Below are 25218 nucleotides of genomic sequence, written 5' to 3'. Positions count from 1 at the left end.
TGCACAGTGTTCTTGAGCATATGTTGGTATATGACACTATGACACGAGCATGCGCTCACTCACTACTACGCATCCACACTATCTCTCGTGAACTGTGGATATATAGAGATATAATCTTGTTAGGAGATGTGTGTATGTGTATCAATCTATGTATCTTAACTAGTTCCGTTACTTATCAGCACGTAGCCAAAATCGCACATACTCGTAGATAATGTGCTTGGTCTTCGGTGTAAGTAGATGTTAGCCATGTATATCTGCGACATATCTGAATAGATATTAAGACAAACGAGATTGTGCATTAGAGAATTGAGTCAGTATGTAGAAATATTAAACACTGCGGTTGTTGAAGTAACTTAAAGAAGTTCGAAAAAGAATCGTAGTATGTGGAATAGAAAATAGTAGGATACAGCTTGAATTGGATTTTGAAAAGAAATGTACAAATCTCGGAATACATTCGAACACGCTGGGTAGAACACTGTGTGTATATATAAGTGTGTAAGCTTTAGAGCTTGGAATATTGAATGTTGGAAAATCATTCTACAGACTTTTGTTTCACTCGTACTGTGAAGCGTGCCGCTCGGTGTCACTTTTCGCCAAATCTCTCTGTGTCTATTCTTTAGAATACAGAGCTGGACTGATGTTTATGTGTATAATGAATATCTTCTAGCTGCACTCTTATATGTGAATTGGTCCCAGATTCTATATCGAGTATATTCACAATTTACATTGTCCTAAACTCTCTTTTTCTCGATATATTGATCGCCATGCGTTCGATACTCTATGTATCTGTTGGCATTTCTACATACTCGTAGTGCTTCAGTGGATTATTTATGGGACATATTTTTATGATTATTTGAGATAGTTGATAATATACCCTTATGTGAGTGTTTCTTAGGGCGTGCTGAATCAAAGGACAGCTAGTACAACGCTACTGGTGCAGACGGGGCGATTAGCTTGTTGGTGTGACGCAGTACCACAGCCGTGATCATAATGTAATTCATAAGCTATATTAATATTTCAGTTTAACAGAGTTCATTACACATACAGTTTTACGAATTAATGATGAGCAAGAAGGCTTAAATAAAAAAACACCACTTAGATACCACTCTCATGGGTGTGCATGCTTTTTTGACATTCCAGTAATGTTTATAATTAGTCTAGTGGACTTTTTAAGTAGTTTGTTATCACTCGTGGTAGGACGCGCAGGTGTCGAAAGAGTGGAAAGATATGTGTGAATTGCTCTTTATTTTAGACACTCAGATCCTTGCTCTTTATTGGATATCTAATTTATAAATGAGATGAGCACTGTTAGATGTATTCCAGCTAGGAAGCAGCTAGATGATGTTGTATACAGTGTACCTAAGGTAATAATACGCTGTTGGATGTATGGTATCTAGTTATTTAGACGAGATGCAACTGGATGCGACATGTATAGTTGTGACATGTTAGAAACGAATGGATTTGAGGAACGTTAAGATGTAAGAATAAAGAGACGACGATGACATATTACGACATATCGGATTGAGTTTTAATATATGTATAGTACGTATTTTATAGTATTCGTAACGGTTGTGTAGTGGCTCGAAGGTAGTGTGTTGCGTACGCTTGACAGAGTGAGGAATATTAGGTGCAAGCTACGGATCAGGAAAAAACCGCGGATAATTTGCCGTTATAGAGTTCTTGGATTATTTAAGTCACTCAATTTATTTCATCAATATACAGTACTCAACAGATTTTGATTCTCGTCCATATACTTTTAACCAATTAGAGAGGTTTAATGATATAAATGTAACCTTAAATGTATTAAGTTAATACCTCTCATATAAGTCGCACTATCTGCGATATAGATGAACTAGACACAGGCGAGATATAAGGAGAGGACACAAAAATGACAGCATATAATGCAAATATTGTTCTCTTCTTGAAAGTGTTTCGCCACCATTCTGGAATAGCCGTGATTACCCTATTCTGCGAACTGCTTTTCGTGCTCTCAGAAATTGTCTTGTAAAGCTATAATCAGATTTTCTGTCCGTTATGTTATAAGGCTATATCTCAGATCACGAGATATATATATGATAGACTATTAGTGGCGAGAAGGATTGTGAGACACAAAAACTTGGTTCATTTGGTGAATTCTTCACAGATATGGGAGATATGGATCGGACACGAAACGCAGGCTTAAACATTTGACCTTCAAGTGTGACCTTGACCTTGAGCCGAAATTGCTGATTCTACCGTTTGCACAGTAAGCAAAACAATGAGCAAAATTTCGAAAAAATATGTCAAAGAATGTGGGAGATATAGACCGGACACGAAAATGTTACAAACAGACAGACTGGCAGCCAGACTGACGGACAGACGGAAGAAGGACATTCCTAGAATCCCACGTTGGAACTTGAGACAACACGTCTACACAGACGGGGAGTAGAAAACACAGTCATAAACTTGGCTTCTAGTAATGTGGTAAATGTATTTTTCAACAAATTTACAACATATTAACATCGAAATAAAGAAGATAAAGTACATGATTGGTTTACCTTTCGCGGGTATTGAAACGGATGAGCCTTGTTTTGATGTACCATTTATATTTCTTGCTTTTATAGTGAATATGTAACCTGTGTTACACAGTATAGTAGAACATCCATACATCTCGTCCTTGGTCCAATTCTCTTTAACTTTATGGATTGCAGGTGGTAATGCTGTGAACTCTCCTACTAGCCCTTTCATTGGTCCGTTCCGATCCTCAAATTTGATTGGCTGAAACAAATGCTTTATATTTCAACTAACGAACACTCTTGAGGCAAGTATGATTTTAAATATAGAGCTTTCTGATACTTTCTTGAGAGTATTCTTTTTTACAATTACTAATGGGAAATTAATACATGGAGTAAATACAGACTCTATTTTGAAGGAGCGTTTGATAAAATTTATTTTTAATCTATAAAAACACCTTAATTACCCGATAACGATATTTTGTGATTTCTAAAACATTGCGATATGCCACAGAAAAGCCCTATGAGTATAAATGATAACTTTTTTTAAATCAATGACCAATTGCGAGCATTTCCATTTTTTGATAATACCTATTGGCAATGGAATATCTTATAATATGTAAGATATGATGTGTGTTCATCTTTATTCAAAGTAACAAATAATATGGTATGCTAGTTACCTTCCAAAACATACACACGCGCCTTCTTTCAATGCCATCTTCACATTCTCTGTGGTCCAATCTGTAGCCCCCTTTTATTACTTGAGGACTTGCGCTTGGAACTGCACAGAAATTCAAATAAAAGATATCGTTTTGCTTTATTAATACCACTGGTGTTATGCATGTATGTTCGTGACAATGCGAGGAATTATTGTTAATTTTCGTGTTAAAAATTGACAACCCGTCAAAATTAGCAACAGCGACACTAAATGTAATAATGACAGTTTTCTAGCATCGGATAAAGTAGTATAAATAAAAAATATCATAAATAAATATCATAAATGACTGGGGCGGACATAAATGTGTGCACTTACTGCTTTTGAATAAATGAGAGTAAAGCAAGCTAAATGAAGTTATTTTGTTTCTATGAACGACAAATTGAAGGAACATTTACGAATGCTTAGAAACATGTTTGGAAAAAAGATGATTCATCAAAAACAATTATTGAAGCTAATAAGTTAAGTAAAAGTAAGCTTATTTAAGATCAGGTACGATGCCACAAGTAAACTAAACAATTGCGTAAAATTAAATGTTTTAGAATTGATATTAAAAAATAGGCTTACTGTCAGAATAGGTCGTTGACGTATGTTCAACTGTATCGCTAAAATAACCTGAAAAAAGGCCGGTAGGCCTGACACGAACATTAAAACTGTAGTTTGTGTATGGATGCATATCACAAAATGTCTGTTCATGCTCCAATTTCTCTGTGTCTCTTGTTGTTATAAGTGTATTGTTCTGCAATTTGAAATAATACGCACTGGAGTACAATTTAATTTTTAGCATATATATCAGATCCACGTTTCTTGAAATGAGTCGGGCAGGAGCATGTTTACAGTATTGACGTATTATTGGTTTGAGCTTGACAAGGGTACTGCAAATTTGGAAACGCGGAATACAGACTATGATTTATTTGAATTTTGCAATGAAAAGGGCGTGAAGCTATGATCAGTTCCTTGAACGTATAATTACAGTTATATTATTTTCTTTAAATGATTGTTTACAATCTATTATAAACATAAACAACACTTTGAATAGATAATAATGTTTAATATCTCCTTATATCCTCTAACCAAGGAGATAAGAAGACAAACAATGTTTTGCTTAAGCTTCTCATTATTGACATTTACATGTACACGGCGTCTTCGCACAAAATATAATTATCATACGATCAGGCCAGTTTCATCACTCTCCTTGAAATGGACACTGTGACTTGATGTTGTCCTGATGTATATTGACAACTGTCTTACATGCATTACTTACCGTTACAGGACCCCCTAGACTTGACAATGTTATAAGATGTTCCTTGGGATAAAACTGTTCAGAATTTGTTGTTTCCCATAGTAATGAGATACAAGTACTGTTGATAACATTGGATCTGATACTGGAAACCGGATTCGGCTTTACTGAAACGTAAACATTGTTTTCATATACAGCTTCGTCAACGAGTTTACAAAATAATTCGGTTTTCATTATTGAGATAATATTTATTTTGTATTTAACAAAAGTATATACTTAAGGATGTACTATCTTAAAAACGTTTTACCATTGCTGAAGAACTTGAAAACCCTTTACAAATATTTGATATAAATGTACCAATGTCAAACATCCGCAAAATTATCTTTAATCTGTTAAGTACTTTATATCATTTATCAGTCGATAAAGATGCATTATTTATACTTAACCTTTATCAACTCCTTCTACAATTCGACGTAAATGAACATTTCCCATAGAAAGATTAATGACTGCTAGGTATATTTATTAGGTGTAATGAGCTTTTGATACGTTAGTATATAATAAAATATAGCGAGCATTAAAACATGATTTTCGGAGCGTTCATGAATTTCTTGTTTCCATGGTGAGGGAAAAGTAAAAACATGGGTAATTTGCATCGAAAGTCGAATTATAATTATAATTTTAATTCTTGTTTTTGGCATAGACTTATTAAAACATATTGTTTTCAATGCATGCTACAGAACTTCACGGCAGATATTTGTAAAGGTTGAATATAATATGGCATTAATGTAATAACAATCTACAAGATTAAGATCCCATCAAATCCCATCAATTAAATATTTGATTTTTCAGTCTATTATCATAATCAGGATATACTATTTTATATTCTAGTAAGGTATTTTTGTTGTTTAATAAGCATCAAACTAAACTTTATAATCTGCCGTATTTATAACCACTTGCGAAAATATCCAGCACCACATTTTTGCAATTATCTCAGAACATTTTGATAACCCCTCGTTGTGAAATATGAAATAACTGTATCAATTTAATAGCATAATACATACACACCTGTTTTTGGTGGATAATTACGAAACTCAGAATAAAATGATGTTATAAATTGTTATGCATACATTAAAAGTAAAATAAGTGGATATATTTACCTATCTGGACGCCTGCAGGATACATACAAGTCAATTTTATTTAGAAATGGTATATGGTACTAAGGGGTAAGTTAAATGTGTTTACGTCTCAGCAATATGGTATGATTATACAAACCTATTTTTGATGTATCTATATGGAACACAGAAGTTACGTTAATGTTGCACCGCTGTTTCAACGTCAACCTGATGGTAATGTTTGAAGTTTTGAAATAGCCAGCCTTCGTCTCATTCCACGTGCAATACCCATCCTGTATGTTTAAGTATTTACATTCGGTCCACGTTTTACTGTAAACGGGGTTCCTCCTGTGAAATTGAACACACTAAATATTCTCCCTATAAACAATAATGAATATGAAATACAAAAGTAATTAAAACTTTAAACAACATACAAATTAGCAAACAAGCTGATAACAGTAACAATAGACATTTTAAAACGCAAAAGCGTTTCCGTATCATTGAACAAATCGTCCGCCGTATCATCGTAATAGATTGTTAAGAATATTGTAATCCAGTCTAAGTTGTTACTATATCTTTTTCAGTTCAAAATCAAATTATTTAAGTATTATTTCACAATGCTGCTTACATTTATCATCAATTTTAAAGTGTCATACAAATTGGTGTCGTAAATATCTCATTTTATACAATTGTCATTGGGAATATAATAACTATAAAAAAAGAAACGTATTTACCACTGAAAAATTACTTCCGGCATAAAAGAGCCATAGTCGGTTCCGTAGCTCCAGGAACATATCATCGTTTCGTAATTACTCACTATACAATCAAAATCACGAACTTCCTCGGGCATTGCTGAAAAATGATTTTCTTTTAATATCATAATTTATACAAACAATTCTATAACAAGACTGAAATCTTAAACGTATTAGCTTGATTTCTTTTTAGTTAAATATATATATTTATGTAGAAAAAGAGTTAATGTAATTTATTAATAATCTAGCCGCCGCAGAAACATCTTAAGTCATTTATGCTGTGAAGCAACCAAAGTGTGCGCGCATGGTAATGAGTAATCTTTCCATCAATTTTTTTATTATGCAATATGATATATAGTCGGATGCTTTTTATTCGTACACACACATAGACATGCATATATACTTTATATTCTCCTGAACAGACCTACTTGAACCAAACCAGAAACTTGTACATATACTTAATATGTGATGCATACCCTTTGGACGTTAAAAATCTATCATTATATCTGGTAACAGTCAAAGGGTGGGTTTTCGTCGCTCCAACATTGTAAAGGTCATATGACGACTTTCCTACTTAACCCCTGGAGAAGACCCCGGATGCCCCCGCCAGGTTTTCGTTCCATAATCTAGATATAAAATTTTCTGACATAATTATTGAGAGGATGAAGTTTGACAATTGTGTAACATAAGAAGGTGGGGCATGCGTGATAGAGAGGGTACATTTTATTTTGTTTCATCAAAGTTTACCGTGAGAGTGTGCAAAAAGTTTTGTTAAACTTATTTATATTATTTTGTTGCTGATAATAATTTAATTTATTGGATTTGTCGGATTTAATGTCACAACGACAGTGTACATGACATATGGCAACTTACTAGCTTTACAAGTTTGGTACACCTTTGTGCATTTGTTTCGGGCAGGAACTGGTACCTGAATAAAGCAAGAAGCTTCCATCAAAAGTCCTCCTTTACGGGACTTAATCCAACAGTGGTGCGTTGCAAGTGATTCGAAGCTAGTTAAAGTTTACTTCCAATAAATATCACATGCAATATGCATTATTTTCTGCCGATTGTTTTTATCAAATTAGACAATATTTTATTCTACTTTTCAATTGCTAGACCTTGACGATAAAATAATAAGAAATATAGTATCTGAACTTACGGAAAATAAGTGCTGTGGTGGTTTCACCAAGCTGCAACGTTTTATTATTATCACCAAAGACTTGCCAATAATAGCTGTTAACATGCATATATTGCTTTATTTTTAGATCAGTTAGAGGCGGAATATTGGGCACTGTATATTCAGCAATCGTTTCATTTATGTATGTGACATTATTCCGGTCTACAGTAACGAATTTTCCGTTTGTGTCTCTAGATTTATAGGTAAAGCCGATGGAATAATTCGTTACGGGATCGTCCTTAAGTACACCTGTGAATGTAATACTCTGAGTTGTACACAAGTTTGGATCTTTTGGAAGGATTTCACCGTCGAACCTTTTCTGCTGATCTGTTTTGAAAGACAAAAGGAAATAAAGCGACTTAATCATGTTAACATACAATTATTCAAAACTGCAAATAACTGATTATGAAATATTTGTAATAATAAAGAGTTTTGATTGTAATAACGAATTCGTGGCATTCGTTATATTGTTTATCACAAAAAACGCGGCGCGGTATAATAAAGCCATTTAATAAAAACGATATTACACTAGTATAATAGCACCTTGACGTGACGTCATTTACGCTACATATACACATAGCGTTAAAGCGCGCCAATGCTAGCGTTACACTAGAGGCGCATCAATGAATAATGACTCGTTTTAACTGTAAACCGTGCAGTAAACCGTTCCCTTTTTGAATATGTGATAAAAAGAATATTATATTCGTGTAGATTCAACACTAAATCTTTTGAACTCGTTGAATAAAACAATATTATGCTCGCAAGAGACTCGCATAGTATGATTTTATTCAACTCGGTAAATAAATTTAGTATTTCATTCAATATCCTCTATATATGGGATATCTAAAGTAAATTTGCCGATCTTTTAATGTATAAGGTTTTCGCTAACGAATGTTGGAAGGTAACGACACCGACACATTAAGTGATCAGTTTTGCTAGACTAAGTAAGAATAATTTGATATTTTTATTGTATAAACTTTTACATTACCCACAGTAATAATGTTTGATTTAAGTAAGGGGTGATCTAGAAAAGTGACGCCAATGACGGAAAAAAACACGTCTTACGCGTCACGATCTTGTTGATTGTAATAGGCGCATAAAAATGGAAAATTCAATCTTTCATCATTTATGTCTATCACTGAACACATGGTGCTTGCAAACGCTGTTTCAAAAAAACATGTAACCCTGAATATTTGCATATTGAAGATTACAAATAATTAATAGCATTTAAAGCTTTACTATCATACTTTTAAAAAAATCTAACTGACTTTTAAAGGCTCTCTCTCTCTCACTATGAAAATTAAAACAGCAACATATTTGTTTTTAGTTACTAAATACACAAGGGAGTAATTTGTTAAAGGTAGCTTTATCCCCCTTTTTATAGGTATTTGGGGGTCGAGGGCATTCACCCTCGTGTCATATATACATTTAGCACACACCCGTACCGATATTGCGACTCCGTAAATATGGTATTGCACGGCCGTGCATATATTTTGACATGACGTCATTAGCGTTATACAAACATAGTGTAATACGCGCTAACTGTTAGCGTTATACTATAGGGGCGTCAATGAAGAAAGACTCTTATTTCATTTTTAACGGTCTTTATTTTGGGTATAAGAGAAATAGAATATAAAATTCGTGTAAGTTCATTACTGAATTTATTGCACTCGCTGAATAAAATAATATTATACTCGCCAGAGGCTCGCATTATATAATTTTATTATTCAACTTGTGTAATAAATTCAGTATAAAACTTACACTCATTCAATATCCTCTATGTATTAACAATTATTGACATTGAATAATTCTAAAAAAAAACACATTAAACACATTGACTACGTTTTAAATAAACTAAGTCATATGCTTAACTAATATATACATACATGTACATACATAACACATTATACAAATAAAATCACTTCGAAATTGGCGTGGCCGAGTTGTTAACACGTCGGAGTAGTAACTAAGAATTGCTGACCGCGTTAGTTCAAACCCTGTCAGGGGCAAGCCGTTGTTTCCTTGAGCAAGACACTTTACACTCATTGCTTAGTACTTGTTGGTTCCAGGAACGGATTCGAGAGTGTTTCAATAAGCGTATGGCTTCCAACACAATCGAACTAAAATAAATTTGTATAAACTAAAAGGAAAAAAAGGAGTAAGGAGTAAAATTATCAGTTTCCCTCCTACCACTTGTTATGCTCGAGCCGCTAGCCGCAGTGATAACACCCGTTAACCAGTAGCGAGCATATCGTCTGGTTGAGGGAAGAAATTTCTATATAACTGTTATTTCTAAACCAAGTTATCAAAATATATGTTCTTTTTTATGTCACCTTTTGATATTTTTATCTTTTTAAAAACATAGCTTCAAATGATATATTGGGCAGCAGTTGAATGTACAAAAATACCTACCTAGCCAATTGATTTACTCGGAACAGTTAACGGGTGCGTTAAATAATGTTAATGTTTACAAAATAAAACGTTGCAAAGTTTTAAAATGCAGAAGGAAAAAGGTACTTTACAAAGATGTTAACGTCGGACAATGCATGCATTAATCATCTAATTTCATATTCATGTATGAGCCTGTGGTGAAGGTTTATCTTTTGGTGACATCTTATTTTATAAACACTCAAATCAGTGTGTGGGTAGCTCTAAATCGGGGTGCGGATACTCTTAATCTTTTTATTCGTGCAGGTTTTGAATAAACGCGCAGTTAGAGAGTAAATCGCTCCGAAGGCGCCCCAGTAAAAATAATTTCCTCTTGTACCATAACATCACCCCATCGCCTGTATCCAAACAAACCACCAACTAATAGAAACGCCTAGACTTAAAGTATGTTTGCTCACTTCCTAACTTCACCTATCGTTCACCAACCTTCCTCTATAATTCCCATTTCTAAAAGACGACGTATGTACTCTCGTAATGAATTCATTGCAAGAATAATGTCAAATTAATTCAATTAATTGATGGTTAACGTCAAAATGTGTTTGTATGACATTTCCCTGCCTTCTTTTAGGTCGACTAACATTTAATAACAATACGAACTATATTTGAATCCATATGATTGTTTGAACGTGATCTTGTAATAAATAATTTTATGATCATTTGAAATCACCCTGAAGACTAACGAAACATAGTATTAAGGATTACACGAAACATAGTATTTGGGATTACACTTCCTATAACATTAAAGAAAAGACGAGGGCAATCCTATTGTTTTCTATAAGTGTTAAATTCTGAGCTCCATGTTGATTTATTCACACAAAAAAGACGATAATGACGCTACATCTTTTTGTTGCGTTATATAAGCAAGAGGGGAAAAAGGGGTCATATCTATTATTTTAAAATGGTTGAAACAAGTAAAGTAAACGGACCGATACAAATGATGTAACGCGGCAAAAGCAAACGCAGAGATCCCATATGTCAATTTTAGCTCGCTGAAATACTAATTCTTGGGCCAACTGTTCGGTCGACACGCCCCATTACTTTGGTAATGGTATTTCGGATGAGACATTAATATGAGATAGATGTTTCATTGCTCGATGTCGTGCACCAGGTGTATACAAGAACAAAGGTTGTCTTTGAAATGGGGCTGCAGCTGTATCATCACGTTCTATCTCAGTCAAGTAAAACACCTGAAGTTTGAGCGCGAAAGACATACGACAGTAAATAAACCGAAAAAGAAAGAATAATAAACGCAAACAAGACAAAACACGCCGACATCGCGCAGGTATGCCGATAGACAATTTCAAGAAAGTGATTAAATCAAACACTATTGTCAGCACACATTTAATAATAAGTGTCAAAAATCACTGCTGAAATGTACAATGTCATTTTTTGGTTTTAATATTATAATAAGTGCTCGGTTGTATCTTATTTAAACAACTCTGTGGGCCGTTTCAACCATACACTGCACATATTCATTGTTTACTGTCAACATTAAACGCGGACACTTATCAGGGTCTTTTATTTCTTTAAATAATATTGATTATAGTTTGAGTGTAGCTAATTGGAGCTTCCAACTCTCGAGTCGGCTTCTCCGAACCTTGTACGGGAGTCACATGAGGAAAAGTGGTTGTGGCTCCAGTAGGGCTCAAACTCACGATCTCTCGGTTGAGAGATGGCACTTTTACCACTAAGACGCGACACATTTGTCAATATTTTTAAGTGTAATTCCTTGTATTTAATTTGGTAAGTGTTGTTTGTATTTCAATACAATATTGTTTTGAATTTGCAAATCATTTCATATAATTGTATAGACATTTCATATATATTGTGTGATGTACTCACTGTGCCAGATCGCCACTCCACATGGTATAAAACAGCTGAACACTATTGTAAGGATTTTTTTTCTTCGAAGACGGTCCATTACGCATCTGGTTCTAAAAACAAAAAATACATGAAATAGGTCTTATATTTAGTAGATACATGTATGAAAGTGTTACAGACTGAAATATTTTTTGACTAAAGTATATAAATATAATCTTTTTTTTATCACTTTTCATATTAAAGATAAAGAATGGTTATGGTTATAATAAGGTTCAAATCGACGATCAGTACATGTATTAACAGATGTCTTAACAGTTAAATCACCGCTCGTTCCATATGCGAAGATTAATAAGATAACAAAATAACATGACATGGCATCACGTGACATGGCGTGACGTAACGTAAGATAACGTAATGTACTGTCATGTAATATAACAAAATGATACGTACGAAGAAAGAGCAGCATATCATTATATGTCTACATGTACATAAGCATAGCGAATTAAACAAATTTCAAACGAAATATAACTAGAATATCCTCTCAAATCAAAATTTTATAATCCATTACTATACTATGCCTGTTTATAATAAACGTTAATGGATATTAACACTTCATATTTATTCAGATATTGAACGTAATAATACCCGTATGAATGAACTATCCAGTAATGCGTTTATTTGCGAAGCTATATACTTTTCTTGAACATGAAGTTGTAAAAGTATTTATTTTTTAATTGGAATGAATAAAATTGTTAGTCGCGCTGATGAATCGCTCCATTTACGGCAACTATAGCGTATGTCATTATAACCAACAATCATTTAAATGTAGGCGTTAAGTGTTTAAAATAACCGTATAAATGAAGAAGTATGATGTAAATTAAAAAATAAATGAGACATAAAATGCATCATATGTTTACGCATCGGGTAGCTGCAAATACTCACAAATACATATGCTTTATAACAGCTATAAAATTGTTATAAACCACAATGTCGTAATGTTTATATAAAAAAGATAGTGAAAAATGCAAACGATGCCGTGAAAGCGTTATCACGCGGTTTCAAGTCGTAAAACCGTGATTATGATTTAGTTATACAGATTTAAAGTTTTTTTTTACAATGCAACATAATCATATTTCATGTATGTACAGTATACAGTTGCCTTATATAAGTTTTGAACAAACTATGTACACGAATCAAAAAATAAATAAATATATATATATATAAAATAAATAAATATATTTTAAAAAAATAAATAAATCAACTAAATAGATAAATAAAAATATCAAATTATACAAATAATATCAACATACCGGACTATAAATGTGAATATATTCCCTTCTGTAATCTTAGTCCTATATCCTATATACAGGACATAATAAACTACGAAACGTCATTCAAATTCGTGCAAAAATCCTGTTTTAACTAAATCAATAGTCTACCCTAGATAGCAACAAATAAACAAGTCAATAAACTTGGATTTTTAACAGTTGGCACACTGGCACAATCAGCAAATGAATATCTCGACCGTCCTAGATTTCAAAATTAGGAAGAAAAATAAATAAATAAATAAATAAATAGATAAATAAATAAATAATAGAGAAAAGAATTAAACTGATGTCCTGTTATCGGTTAAACTTAAAGTAGTGCAATTTTGTACAACATCAATAATTATTTACCAAAAAAAAATTAAAAATGCTAGCGTCACCAAAATTTAAGTAAAAATATTTTATCTTTTTACCTTTATATGATAATATCAAATGCTTTTCCAGCGCAATGAACACAAATTAAATATTCAACAACTAAACTGTAATTCAATGAATACTTTAAAACTAATTTTCGTTTTACACTTAAATAATATATAACCTGTTTCTTAATTTTCAAGTCATAAACGGAAATATGCAATAACGGACTATAGGTAATGATTTAGCTTCTGTTTCCGTGTGATAATTGTTATCTTTAATTATAATTCAAGTTTTATATGACGATAGCTTACTCACATGACAGAATCCAAAGTCCCTGTTGGGATTCGAACCCACAGCGGTGAGGGAAAAGTGTTTTTGAAGTCAACGCTATAACCACTCGGCCACGGACGCCCCTTATAATAATAATTATAAAAATCATAATGAATAAAATGAATTAAAACAACTTAAAATAATATGGACCTTTTTACGACGCGGTCCGTTGCTTTGATAAAGTGGCCGGAAGTAGTATTTTTCGCGCATGCGCAATTTGCATAGGGCTCCTTTGAAAAAAGAGCCCTGCCCTACATAGAAATGAAGTAGAAATTCATGGTCAATTCCGAGTTAGTTTAAGGTAAAACTTAGAAAATCATATAAAATAGCTCTTAACAGAAACACAAAAGATGCCTGGCCAAGATTGCCCAAAAAGGAATGGAAAAGACGATTGTTTAAGAATTCCCCCTTACGATCACAGACCTGGCATTGAGATTATTGTTGTAAAAAATGTGGAAATACATAAACATGTATTAGCAAATAAAGAAAAACATTTAATTGTTGTTGAAATCGACCATATTAAAACTATTTTTATAGTAATCTATAATATATAACATTTTTATATCAATTTTATAACATTTAAAATCGAGGTTAATTTTCGTTCTGAAAAAAGTCGGAACACGTGATAATGCATTTTTAGTTAAGTTAATTTTATCCTTTATTCGACTTGACTGAGTTGCCAAACGGAAATTTTTTAAGTCACATATATATTTAAATAATTTTTCAAAACTTTGAGAAGTTAAGATGGTTGGTGGAATAACACACATTTTGTCCGGTTTCTTGTAACAAACGGAAATGCACGTCACGTACACTATTTGTCACTTCACAAAATCAATAAACATTGATGAGATTGGTATAAATGAATGTTACTTAAATTACGATTAATCATTTTCATAGTTTCAAGTAATTAACTATGCTATCGTACTAAAACGACCCGGTTGAATGATATTGTAGTCTAGCTGGCAAATCACAACCGGTCACGTATCAATCTATTTGACACTTACCGCTATATCAATCCACTTTCAAAGAATAATCAATTGTGTAATACATGTATTATGTTATACAATGTGATTTTTAACACCCTGTTGTTTTAACTTAAATACTGATGACAAAGTCACATAATGATACCTTGAACAGAGGACTTTTGGTCGTTGAATTATAAGCCCCGCTAATTTTGTATATCTGTTATAAATATCAATTCACGTTTTAAGTACTTTCCGCTTTAATTCATCCCAAAATTGCTTTTTTTCTGGTTGACATAACTTGAAATCACGCCTTTTAAAGCCTTTAAGTATTATTTTGTTATTGCGCTTTTGCTTTACGCAAAATGCGCATGCCAAAATGCAGCATACGGTGCTATGGAAAAATCGTACTGTAAAAAGGTCTTCACCATACACACAAAAATACAAAAACAAAAACAAACTTAACATCAAATTGCATACAGGAAGATCACTGAACCGTGATGGTAATTAATCATTTGATCCTTTAAGCAGATTTGAGTGACTGTAGAGATGCTACAAGAAAGATACATACCTTAGTTTTGTAAGCTGCATTTGGTGACATCAAATCTGCTCTAGTAGATAACCAAGGAGCTCTTTTGGCACAAGTAGACATCTATAGTAGAAAACCTTTATGCGTATGCTGGATAGCTTATGTATGAAGCAATTTAAAGATCCGGACGGGTTAAACCCACATCAACTTGACTTATCATAACCATCACCTAACACCCAGACCTCCTCAAGCATTTATATTTCTTTTTAATATTAGAAGATGTTTAGAACCGAATTTAAGGCCATTTTCAAAGTTTGAATCTTTTTCGACAAAAAACATTCGAATAAGGATGTATATATTAAGGTTATGCTTCCATTATATTTGGCAGTTATGCAGAATACTTCGAGTGAGGTTTTATTTGTGTTGCTAATCAAAAATTTAAATGTTCTTTCATCTGTTCCGACTTGCACCGATTTCTGTTGTATGCAAATCCTTGAGATGTTTGTCTTGTTCACAATAAGGATAAACCCATGAATAGTTGCTATTAAAGTACCTTTCTGGGGTCTATGATTGACTTTGACTTGATTCAAAGATTTTAAAAAATGACAATATCTACATAATCAATTGTCACGATCGGGTGAACCTTAATAGTTTAAAAATGAAAAGGTATTTTTAATGACACATTTTAATGACACATTTTAAAGGGAGACACAGGCAAAATTTTCATTTCTTTGTTTTGAATTTTTCATTCATTATTCTGTAAATGCCCTCAAAATGAATATATTAGACAGTCAATGGAACAAAACGTAACTCCATATAAAGAATAAAATGATGGTTTCCTAACTTGACCCGCGTGGGTCAGGTTAGAGTGCTAGCATTTCACAATAGTTGTCAAAGTGAACTCTGGAAACGTTAAAGAACATGTCAAATGAATGACTAAGCTTGTTTCAACCATGCAATACCCACAATATCTGTTATTGTAACTTGAAGGGTTTGTTCAAGTCACCTGACTTGTTTTAAAATGTAGTGATTCTATTGGCGCCTAAATTTTTTTCAACATATATAGATATATTTACGCTTCAAACCTAAAATATATAGAATTTAAACAGAAATTCATGAAACGTCAAGGAAAGTCATTTTAGCGTGATTTGAGTACATAAGATCATTTTGATATTTTTGTCATTATTTTGCCTGAATATCCCTTTAATGAAAAAGTTTTCTGTGTCATGTAAGATAAAACAAGGGAAAAACTCTGGAAAAAGTGTGATGTTTCGGAGGAATTAATCACAACAAAATCACATAAAAATTGCAGACTCGGTTTGAGTCTTTACATGAGGGATAATGAAAAACTGAAACATCCCACACGCACGCTAGCACTGACTTGAAATGTTCTCAAAAGTTGAGCATTAATGGTGTTTGTATATATCAGATTTATTATCTGGTATAACATATATCTATTATATAGCAGATAATAAAGTGTTCTAGAAATCATCACATGAATCGTTACCAAAACCACTCAAAACTCTTAACACTAAGATAAAAATGCACGTTTATACAGTATTCTCAATTCAAAGTCGTTGGTTTATCAATTTGTCAAGTGTTAAGACTTGATCGTTTGATAATTTTCATAAAATAAACAAATTTGTAGATATATTTGTAGTTACCTTTATTATGGCATTGTTGATAGAAAAAAATATCAAAGAAAAAAGGAAAATAAATGTATGTTCAAACATTGTTTTTTTTTGTATATCGTTTTCACATTTCTTTCCGATTGGAAATCTCATTATTTAAACAAAATTTTACTTATTCAAAACAATGATTAATGCAAATTTAAAATACACCTTTTCTTTTGTATAACTTAGATATATTTGACGTAAACAAGAAATAACTCCTTTTTTCAACGCTTTATTGAAAACAAAGGGTCAACCTATCCCGCATTCAAAAGTACGTACGTCATTTACTTTCAAGTTTCGATAAGATATAGGACTGTTGTCGTTTTGTCCTAGTATAAATTTATGCGTAATAATGATGTAATATCCGGATGTTACAGCTATTGACACTTTTGCATGAATGTAGTTTATGCACCCGGATATAACACTTTAATATAATCTCAGTTATAGACGGTAAATAAAGCTGCACTTTTCACATTGTTAGTTTAAGCCTTGTGTGTAATCGATTAACGTAACTATAATTTATCACAAGTTTCTTCATTTTTGTTGAAACAGTTGTTAAATCCAAATCCACTGCAAAAATACACCTCCAAAATATAAAGTTATAGAATAAGGACATTCCTGGTTATTTACACCGGTAAAAGTTTAAGTCACTAAAGTAGCATATTTTTGGAGCCCGATTTATATTTCATTTTTGATTTTTTTTTTCATATACACATCGCATCAGTTAAAGCCCGTATGGAAGTTATAATGGTGTCCCCAAAAATCTTTAATTTGAATAAAATGAAATTTGACACATTATATCTTATATGTAAATCAATTTGATAACTACGTCTTGTATCATAGTTTGGGGACCTTTCTGTTGAAAAAGTGTCAGAGTTAAATCGTATACATATACATGCACAGTGCGGTAACTGGAGTGCAGGTATCAGTTACCCGCACTCCAGATAATGCCCGTGGATTGGTTCATTTTTGCCGGGGTTTACATATTGTGACGGCAGAGAAAGGGAAAGGGGCAGAACTATCATATTCAAATGCTCGTTCATTGGTTATTTTTTTCCGGGGTTTCATATTATGACAACAGGGAACGTGCTGTCATGTTTGACTATGATACAAAATAGAAAGAACACCAAAACACTCGGCAATCTGATTTATACTCGGGGGCTACGCCCCCTCGTACAAATCAGATAGCCTCGTGTTTCGGTGCTCTTTCTATTACTTACTTAATAAATAACCATGATAACCATTTGATATAATACATGTGTATCTAGATTATGCCACAATGTCCTATGCTATATCGATGCAGCATTAGAAGGCGAAACATTCGATGGGTCATGGTGATGGATGTCCAATTATATTCTAAATCGAGTAAGGGGTAGGGAGTGGTGCTTATGGGAAGAAAGTGTATGGTGATATAGTTACTAGTGGGGTTTCAAAATCACAGATATTAAGAATGAAATGGACTTAGGTACAAACATGTACCTCTCACCGGAGACAACTCCATTTCTAGTATTCAAGTAGGGGGGAAAGTCGTAGGGAAAATATGTACGCATGTAAGAAAATGTATCAGAATTTAATACGGTCATTTTTACATTGAATGTATCAAATTTATAACACTTGACAAACTGTCAATGCATGCGGTACGGAATACCGTTCGGGCCATCATAGTTATACTTTATAATCCAAAGGGTGGCAATGCGATGATGACATTTCGATAATGCGATGGCGAAAGTGCAAGGACGACAGTGCGATGGCGACAGGACGATAGTGCGATTGTACTATCGCGTTGTCGCCATCGCGGTATCGTATTGTCGCCATCGCGTTATCGCACGGCCGTATTATCGTCATCGCACTATTGCATTGTTACCCTCTGGGTTATAAAGCATAACCACGATGGACATAATGGTATTCCGTGATGCGGTGGTTAAATTTACAAGACTTCGGTTGTGAGAAAATACCGTAAAACCATTGCCGCAGGAGTTTGTCGCTAATTTCCTTAAAAATATTAATTCTGTTCTATTAATTAACGTTTGTATTTTTATTTTACCGTGTATATACTTGTATCTTACAGTTTGTCTTTTGGACTGAAATGACTACTGAACTTTATTTTTCCGTATAGATAGGTGACTAATTCAAGTCGGAAAACCTTTGGATTGGTTTAACGACTTACAATTGCATTTATTTTATGCATCATTTCTTTCTGTATAAACTATTCATAACTATTAATATGTATTTGCTGACTTGGAGATTTCGTGATCGTGCGGGGAATTCATATCGATGACTTTAATTACTTGTCGCAACTAATCTCACTTAAATCATATCCTGACAGTGGCTCCTTAACCCCTACGCTATGTAACGGAGCGAAAACGATGACCTGACTTTAGTGAGATTGTCGTCGCATTAGATGGTTCTTATTTACGCATGTATTCTTTGAACTCGTCATGTAAGAAATGTATTTCTGTGGTTCTATTAAGGTATATGCTGGCGAGCTGTTATTAATGCAACCGAACTTTGAGTGCTTGAAGAGGAAATCGTATCAAAAAACCCATACATTTCAACAGTGTACATATACAAACGAATTAAAAGTTCAATTTAAATCTAAACTAACAATTTTAGAATAGTAAAACTCTTTCATCAAAATCCACCGTAAAGCGTGCCCCAGTCAAACACAACCTACCTGTCTAACACTTGATTATATCACTTAAAGGCAGCTGTATTATGTCTTTAAAACGATTAATTAATTAATTAATTAATTAGTTAGTTAATTAATTAACTTGGCACACATAGTCACAATAATAAGACCATATGTCAATTACAACACCTGCACCCCTACCTCCAAGGTCAAGGTCACACTTAGAGGTAAAATGTTAACAGAGTCTGTTCACAGTGACTAGTTGCTGTAAATGTATCAAATAAAGGATGCATATTATCAAAAACAATGTTGACAGAAAAAGTTAAGTCAAGTTAACCAGGACTACTATTCCTGAACCATCTCATTTTTTACAGAAAGGAGTGGTTCTTAATACATAAAAATCTTGAATTTTCTTCTCAAATACATATATACTATTTACATGAAATATAGAAGTTATTGTCATATATATAAACCTTAAAACAAACATACCGTAATATTATTCCCAGATTCTTAAAACAAATAAAACTCAAATATTTTCAATTGAAAGACTATTCATCGCAGTCAAAAAAGTCATGAGCCTGAACACATTTTGAAGGAAAATTAAAACGAATCATCTGTTTGGTTAAAAAATACAAATTAAAATCATAAAACAAGAGGAAACAACTGGAATGAACCCAACTCTGCTCAAAACACAAAACTATGACCCTGTTTCAGTAATCAAGTTGTTTTGCTTCGTATTGTCGCTTGCGTTATGTCGTTAGACAACACGAAATTAAAAAGACAAGTATCAAAAAGTGATAATACTGGTCGGTAACCTTGGTGGTGCGCAGATTTTATGAAAGAAAAAACGACGAAAGGCCCGTAATAGATTTTATCGTGTAAACTCACTCAGAAAACTCTTTAATACAATTCTATCAAAAACCTTCATTGATTATTTGAAAGAAATAAACTTGTACTCTAGGATGTAATTCACTCATTTTTATTGTCATTTACAAAACATTACATAACATTTTAAGCTTATTATAGCATTCGGCACAATATGGCCAGATGTATTGAGTTTCCGTAAAAATTCCAAACAAAAAAATAAACAATCGTCCTGCGAGATCAATAATTTTAGCACTTTAAATGTTTAGAATTGAGAGCCACTAAAGCCGCTACTACGGGACGTTGGGAACGCTTCACTCGTTCATTATCCCTCATGTACAGACTCAGTTAAACCGAGTCTGCAATGTCCATGTATTTTTTGTGATGAATGCTTACGAGGGATCACCCTTGTTCCGTAACTTTCTAAAAACTTTTGCTGTTATTAAAACGCATTTTGTTTCTGAGCAAATTATTGTAAGGTTAGTGTTTTGGCCATGAAAAGATTGACCCTTTTCATGGAAAATGAAAAAAAACAAAAAAACAAACAAACAAACAAACATTTATCACTTACGTCACTCGCTGAAAATAAATGTGCCGAAATGATAATGTACCCAGATTTGCACGATATTGACACAATTGCACGTGGTGAAATAAAAAAAAACTCGGGCACTCCTACAAAAGCAAATAGATACCAAAGGCATGTACTTTTAAATTAGATTTGTTATCATATATACAAAAGTCGTATAATTTAAGACAATGTTCTACATTTTTTCTTTCTTAAATGTGAAATATCAATTTAGAGACATTCTTACCAATGTCCTTTATGGACATTTTGATTATTATACCTAACTGAAAAAATCAATATAATTAGTCCAATTTAAGATTTGACTAAATGTCGTAGTGTTAACTAGTTGACTTTACGAAGGTTTAATGATTAGCAAAGGTTTCAAAATTTTCTATGCCTGAAGCCGTTCACCGTAATGAGATTGAATCTCGAAGAAAAAACCATCTTATTGCTCCTTCAAAATTACGAAACACCGGACATTTTTACTTCATGAAGTCCCAATTTCATCATTATGAATTCCCAATTTCGATTTCGTGAATTCACGTTTTCAACATACGGAAATCGCGAATTCAAGATTTCAGCAATCTAACTTCACGAATTCATGATTTCAACCTCACAAATTCACGATTTAAACTTCACGAATCTAATTTCGTGAATTCAAGATTTCAACTTCACGACTTGATGATTTAAACTTCGCTAATTCACGATTTAATTTCAAAAATTGACGATTTAACTTATTTAATTTCAAAAATTGACTATTTAACTCTCCAAATTCACGATTTTAATTTCATAAAGGGAATTTCATTTATTCACGTTTTAAGCATCTTACGGGAATGACAAATTAACGATTTCAGTTATGAATTCACGATTTCAACTTCACAAATTGACTATTTAAACTTCATTAATTCAACTCCGTGAATTCACGATTTAAACTGAACAAATTGACGATTTAAACTTCACTAATCCACGATTTCAATTTCATGAAGTAAATTTCATGAATTCACGTTTTAAACATACGGGAATCACGAATTCACGCTTTCAACTGCATGAATTTACGATTTCAACGTCATTATTTCACGATTTCAACTTCATCAAGTCACGATTTAAAATTCACGAATTTACGATTTCAACTTCACGAATTGAAGATTTAAACTTCACTTATTCACACTTTCAATTTTATGAAGAGAAGTTCATGAATTCACATTTCAATATACGGGAATCACGATGTCAGCTTCATGAATTCACGATTTTAACTGCATGAATTCAAAATTTCAATTTTATGAATTCATGATGTTAGCTTGAAAAATTCACGATTTAAACTTAATGAATTTAATTTCGTGAAAACACGATTTTAACTTTACGAATTGAAGATTTAAATTTTACTAATTCACGATTTTAATTTCATGAATTCGCGATTTTAACTTCATGAATTCACGATTTCAGCTTTATGAATTCGCGATTTCAACTTCATGAATTCACGATTTCAGCTTTATGAATTTGCGATTTCAACCTCATGAATTCACGAGTTTAACCTCATGAATTCACGATTTCATCTTCATGAATACACGATTTCAACTTCACGAGTTCAACTCTATGAATTCAACATCGATATATAATGATATCAACTTCACGAATGACGATTAAAACTTCAAAAATTCATAATTTCAATTTCATGAAGTTGAAATCGTGTATTCATGAAGTTGAAATCGTGCAGTTGAAATCGGGAATTTATGAAGATAAATTCGGGAATTTATGAAGTTGAATGTTCCACCGATCTTTCGTTCAATACTATACACTTTTAAACTTCTGAATTTTGAACATATTGTCCTTGTATTTCTACTTATATGTCTATGATTTGTCTGTATTAGTTTAAACATAGTTTATTTCAAACAATGATACAAGTACAGCATGTTGTTAATACATTTACAATAATTAGATACACGAATGAAAAAGGATTAGAGCCGAAAGCTATAAAGCTTATAAAGGTCTTCTCCTACATATTTGTATAATGCAGTTAAATTATGACAATGTTTGCAATATTGTTTGAAACGAAAAAAAATGAAGATTTTAGCTATTGTTCAAAAAGCCTCTTTTTTAAAGAATATAAATAATTTAAAAGAATAAGAAAGAAGGTAAAGAAGATTCATTCGGATAGGTCAAGTTGGCAAATTATTTTATGAATCTAAGCTCATGAAAATCGGTTACTTTCACGTATATATACATGAACTGCTTGAACAATTTTAGAATTAATGTCATGGCTAAGATTCTTGTGTCCGTTTAGTAAGGTATGAAGTGTTAAAGTACATATATTAGAAACAGCATCAAATAGTCTGAGTCTGATATCATTATAGAAGTGACACTCACAGAAGAAGTGGTGGTTGCTTTCCAGGAGTCCACATTGACAATTTGGTGAGGGAGACCTATTTTTTTCTGAATAAGTGATGGTTTAAAGAGCTACATTTTGTTCGGGGCCGTGTGTGCATGACTTGCCATTTTCTTTCACCTATGTAATAGTATTTGGGGCAATTTTTTATATTACCTTTAAGTTGCGTTTTAAAAGAGGACAAAGATATTGAGTTTTGTACCTCTGTTGATAGTAAGTTCCAATCTCTCAAAGTAGCTGGCAGAAATGTATTATGGTAAGAGCAGTTCTTGTACGTATTGTTTGCATATCAGAAGCTTTCGTAAATAGCACCTTGACGTTTCTCCAACTGATGATGGAACTAAGGACGATAAATAATCTGGTGTGAGACCGTTTTTCATTTTGTAAAACAAAATAAGTTTGTGATTCTGTCTACGGCTTTCGAGGGATTCCCCAAGTACTTCTCTTTGAAGTTCCTGAAGAGATACAAGTTTAGTGGCCCCTGAAACTATACGGGCGGCTTCATGTTGAATTTTATCAAGTACAAGTTTTTCATATTGTTTACAGTTGATCCAGACTACATCTGCATATTCAATGAGAGGTCTTATGAATGATAGATATATAACTTCTAGTGACCTTCTGTCTAGTGTCGATTTAAGTTTTCTCATGATATGAATTCTTCTCCAAGCCTTCTCTTTGATATAATTAATATGTAAATGCCAAGAGCAATCATCCGAAAAGTAAAGACCAAGATGTTTATGACTATTTACTGAGGAGATAGATCATGCATTAGAAGTGGCGGATGATAAGGCTTATTTGTTTTGCGTGACATGATCATAGTTTCCGATTTAGAAGGGTTGAATGTTACAAGCCATTAATCAGCCCAACTTGAAATTTTGTCCATATCAGATTGAAGAGTTGTCGCTGCAGCTATTGGATAATCAACAATTATGTTAAAACTAGTATCATCGGCAAAGAGGTGTATGCTCGAGTTTAAATCGTCAACAATATGATTAATGTATACCAGGAACAACGAAGGCCCAAGAATAGATCCTTGAGCATTTACAGTTGACCAATTAAAATGAGCTCCTGGGAGAACGACACATTGACGTCTGTGAGAATGATAATCAGAGAACCAGTTCTACAAATTTCCATTCAATCCAGCATTTTTTTAATTTATAGAGAAGACCATCATGCCATGCCTTGTCGAAATCTTTACTTATATCAAAGAATACTGTTCTTACTTCTAATCCGTCATCAAGAGCCTTACAAAAGGTATTGTATAAATAAGTAAGCTGATTAACAGTTGGGTCTCCTGGTGGAAAGCCAGACTGTACAGAAGAAAGAAATTTGTTATCACGAAACAAGTTAAAAACATATCTAAATATAATACGCTCAAGTACCTTTTCTATACAACAAAGTAAAGATATTGGTCGATTATTGTTCGGTAATTAGGGGTCACCTTACATACATTTGCATCTTTCCACATTAGGGGTACCGAACTGAATTGAAGAGATTGATTGAATAGAGAACAAAGTGTGTGTTTAAGAACATATTCAGTTTCTCGTAGTATTCTGTTATGTATTCCATCTGGTCATGAAGCTTTGTTTGTTTTTGAAGATCTTAGAGCGTCTTCTACATATTGAGGGTATATGCAACACATTTTTAGTTTATTTCGTGGAGATTGGCAAAGGTTTCTAGGAAATTTAGTGGTTTGGTTGTTAATTGAAGCTTGTGCAGAAAATAATTCATTCATAATATTTGCTTTTAAAAATGAATCAAAAACAAGTTCACATGTAGCAGGATTGAATAGAGGCGGGATAGTTTGTTTATCAGCCGGAGAAATGAAATCTTTAAGGAGTTTC

The 25218-nt window shown here is 32.9% G+C and overlaps 1 protein-coding gene across 5 annotated transcripts; it reads right to left on the bottom strand.

Moving 5' to 3' along the window:
- Positions 1-2149: 2149 nt before the first annotated feature.
- Positions 2150-13696, bottom strand: LOC132725410 (oncostatin-M-specific receptor subunit beta-like). Of its 5 annotated transcripts, none has more exons than XM_060710530.1 (9): positions 13496-13695; positions 11779-11870; positions 7471-7815; positions 6294-6411; positions 5720-5907; positions 4472-4614; positions 3775-3946; positions 3173-3273; positions 2150-2757 (listed from the first exon to the last, which is right to left on the bottom strand). In XM_060710530.1, the coding sequence occupies exons 2-9, from the start codon at positions 11855-11857 to the stop codon at positions 2410-2412; spliced, it is 1494 nt and encodes a 497-aa protein (XP_060566513.1). In that variant the 5' UTR covers positions 11858-11870; positions 13496-13695; the 3' UTR covers positions 2150-2409. The 5 variants fall into 5 exon arrangements, with proteins under 5 accessions (XP_060566513.1, XP_060566514.1, XP_060566515.1 ...); XM_060710531.1 differs by lacking the exon at positions 13496-13695 and adding an exon at positions 13068-13272; XM_060710532.1 differs by lacking the exon at positions 13496-13695 and adding an exon at positions 12289-12688 and having other exon boundaries at positions 11779-11873.
- Positions 13697-25218: the final 11522 nt, after the last annotated feature.

The sequence above is a fragment of the Ruditapes philippinarum genome, unplaced genomic scaffold (assembly GCF_026571515.1).
Source record: "Ruditapes philippinarum isolate M1 unplaced genomic scaffold, ASM2657151v2 ctg6212_1_1_1_1, whole genome shotgun sequence".
Taxonomy (NCBI): domain Eukaryota; kingdom Metazoa; phylum Mollusca; class Bivalvia; order Venerida; family Veneridae; genus Ruditapes; species Ruditapes philippinarum.
Note: the sequence above shows the minus strand (reverse complement) of the source record. Positions and strands in the feature narration are given on the sequence as shown.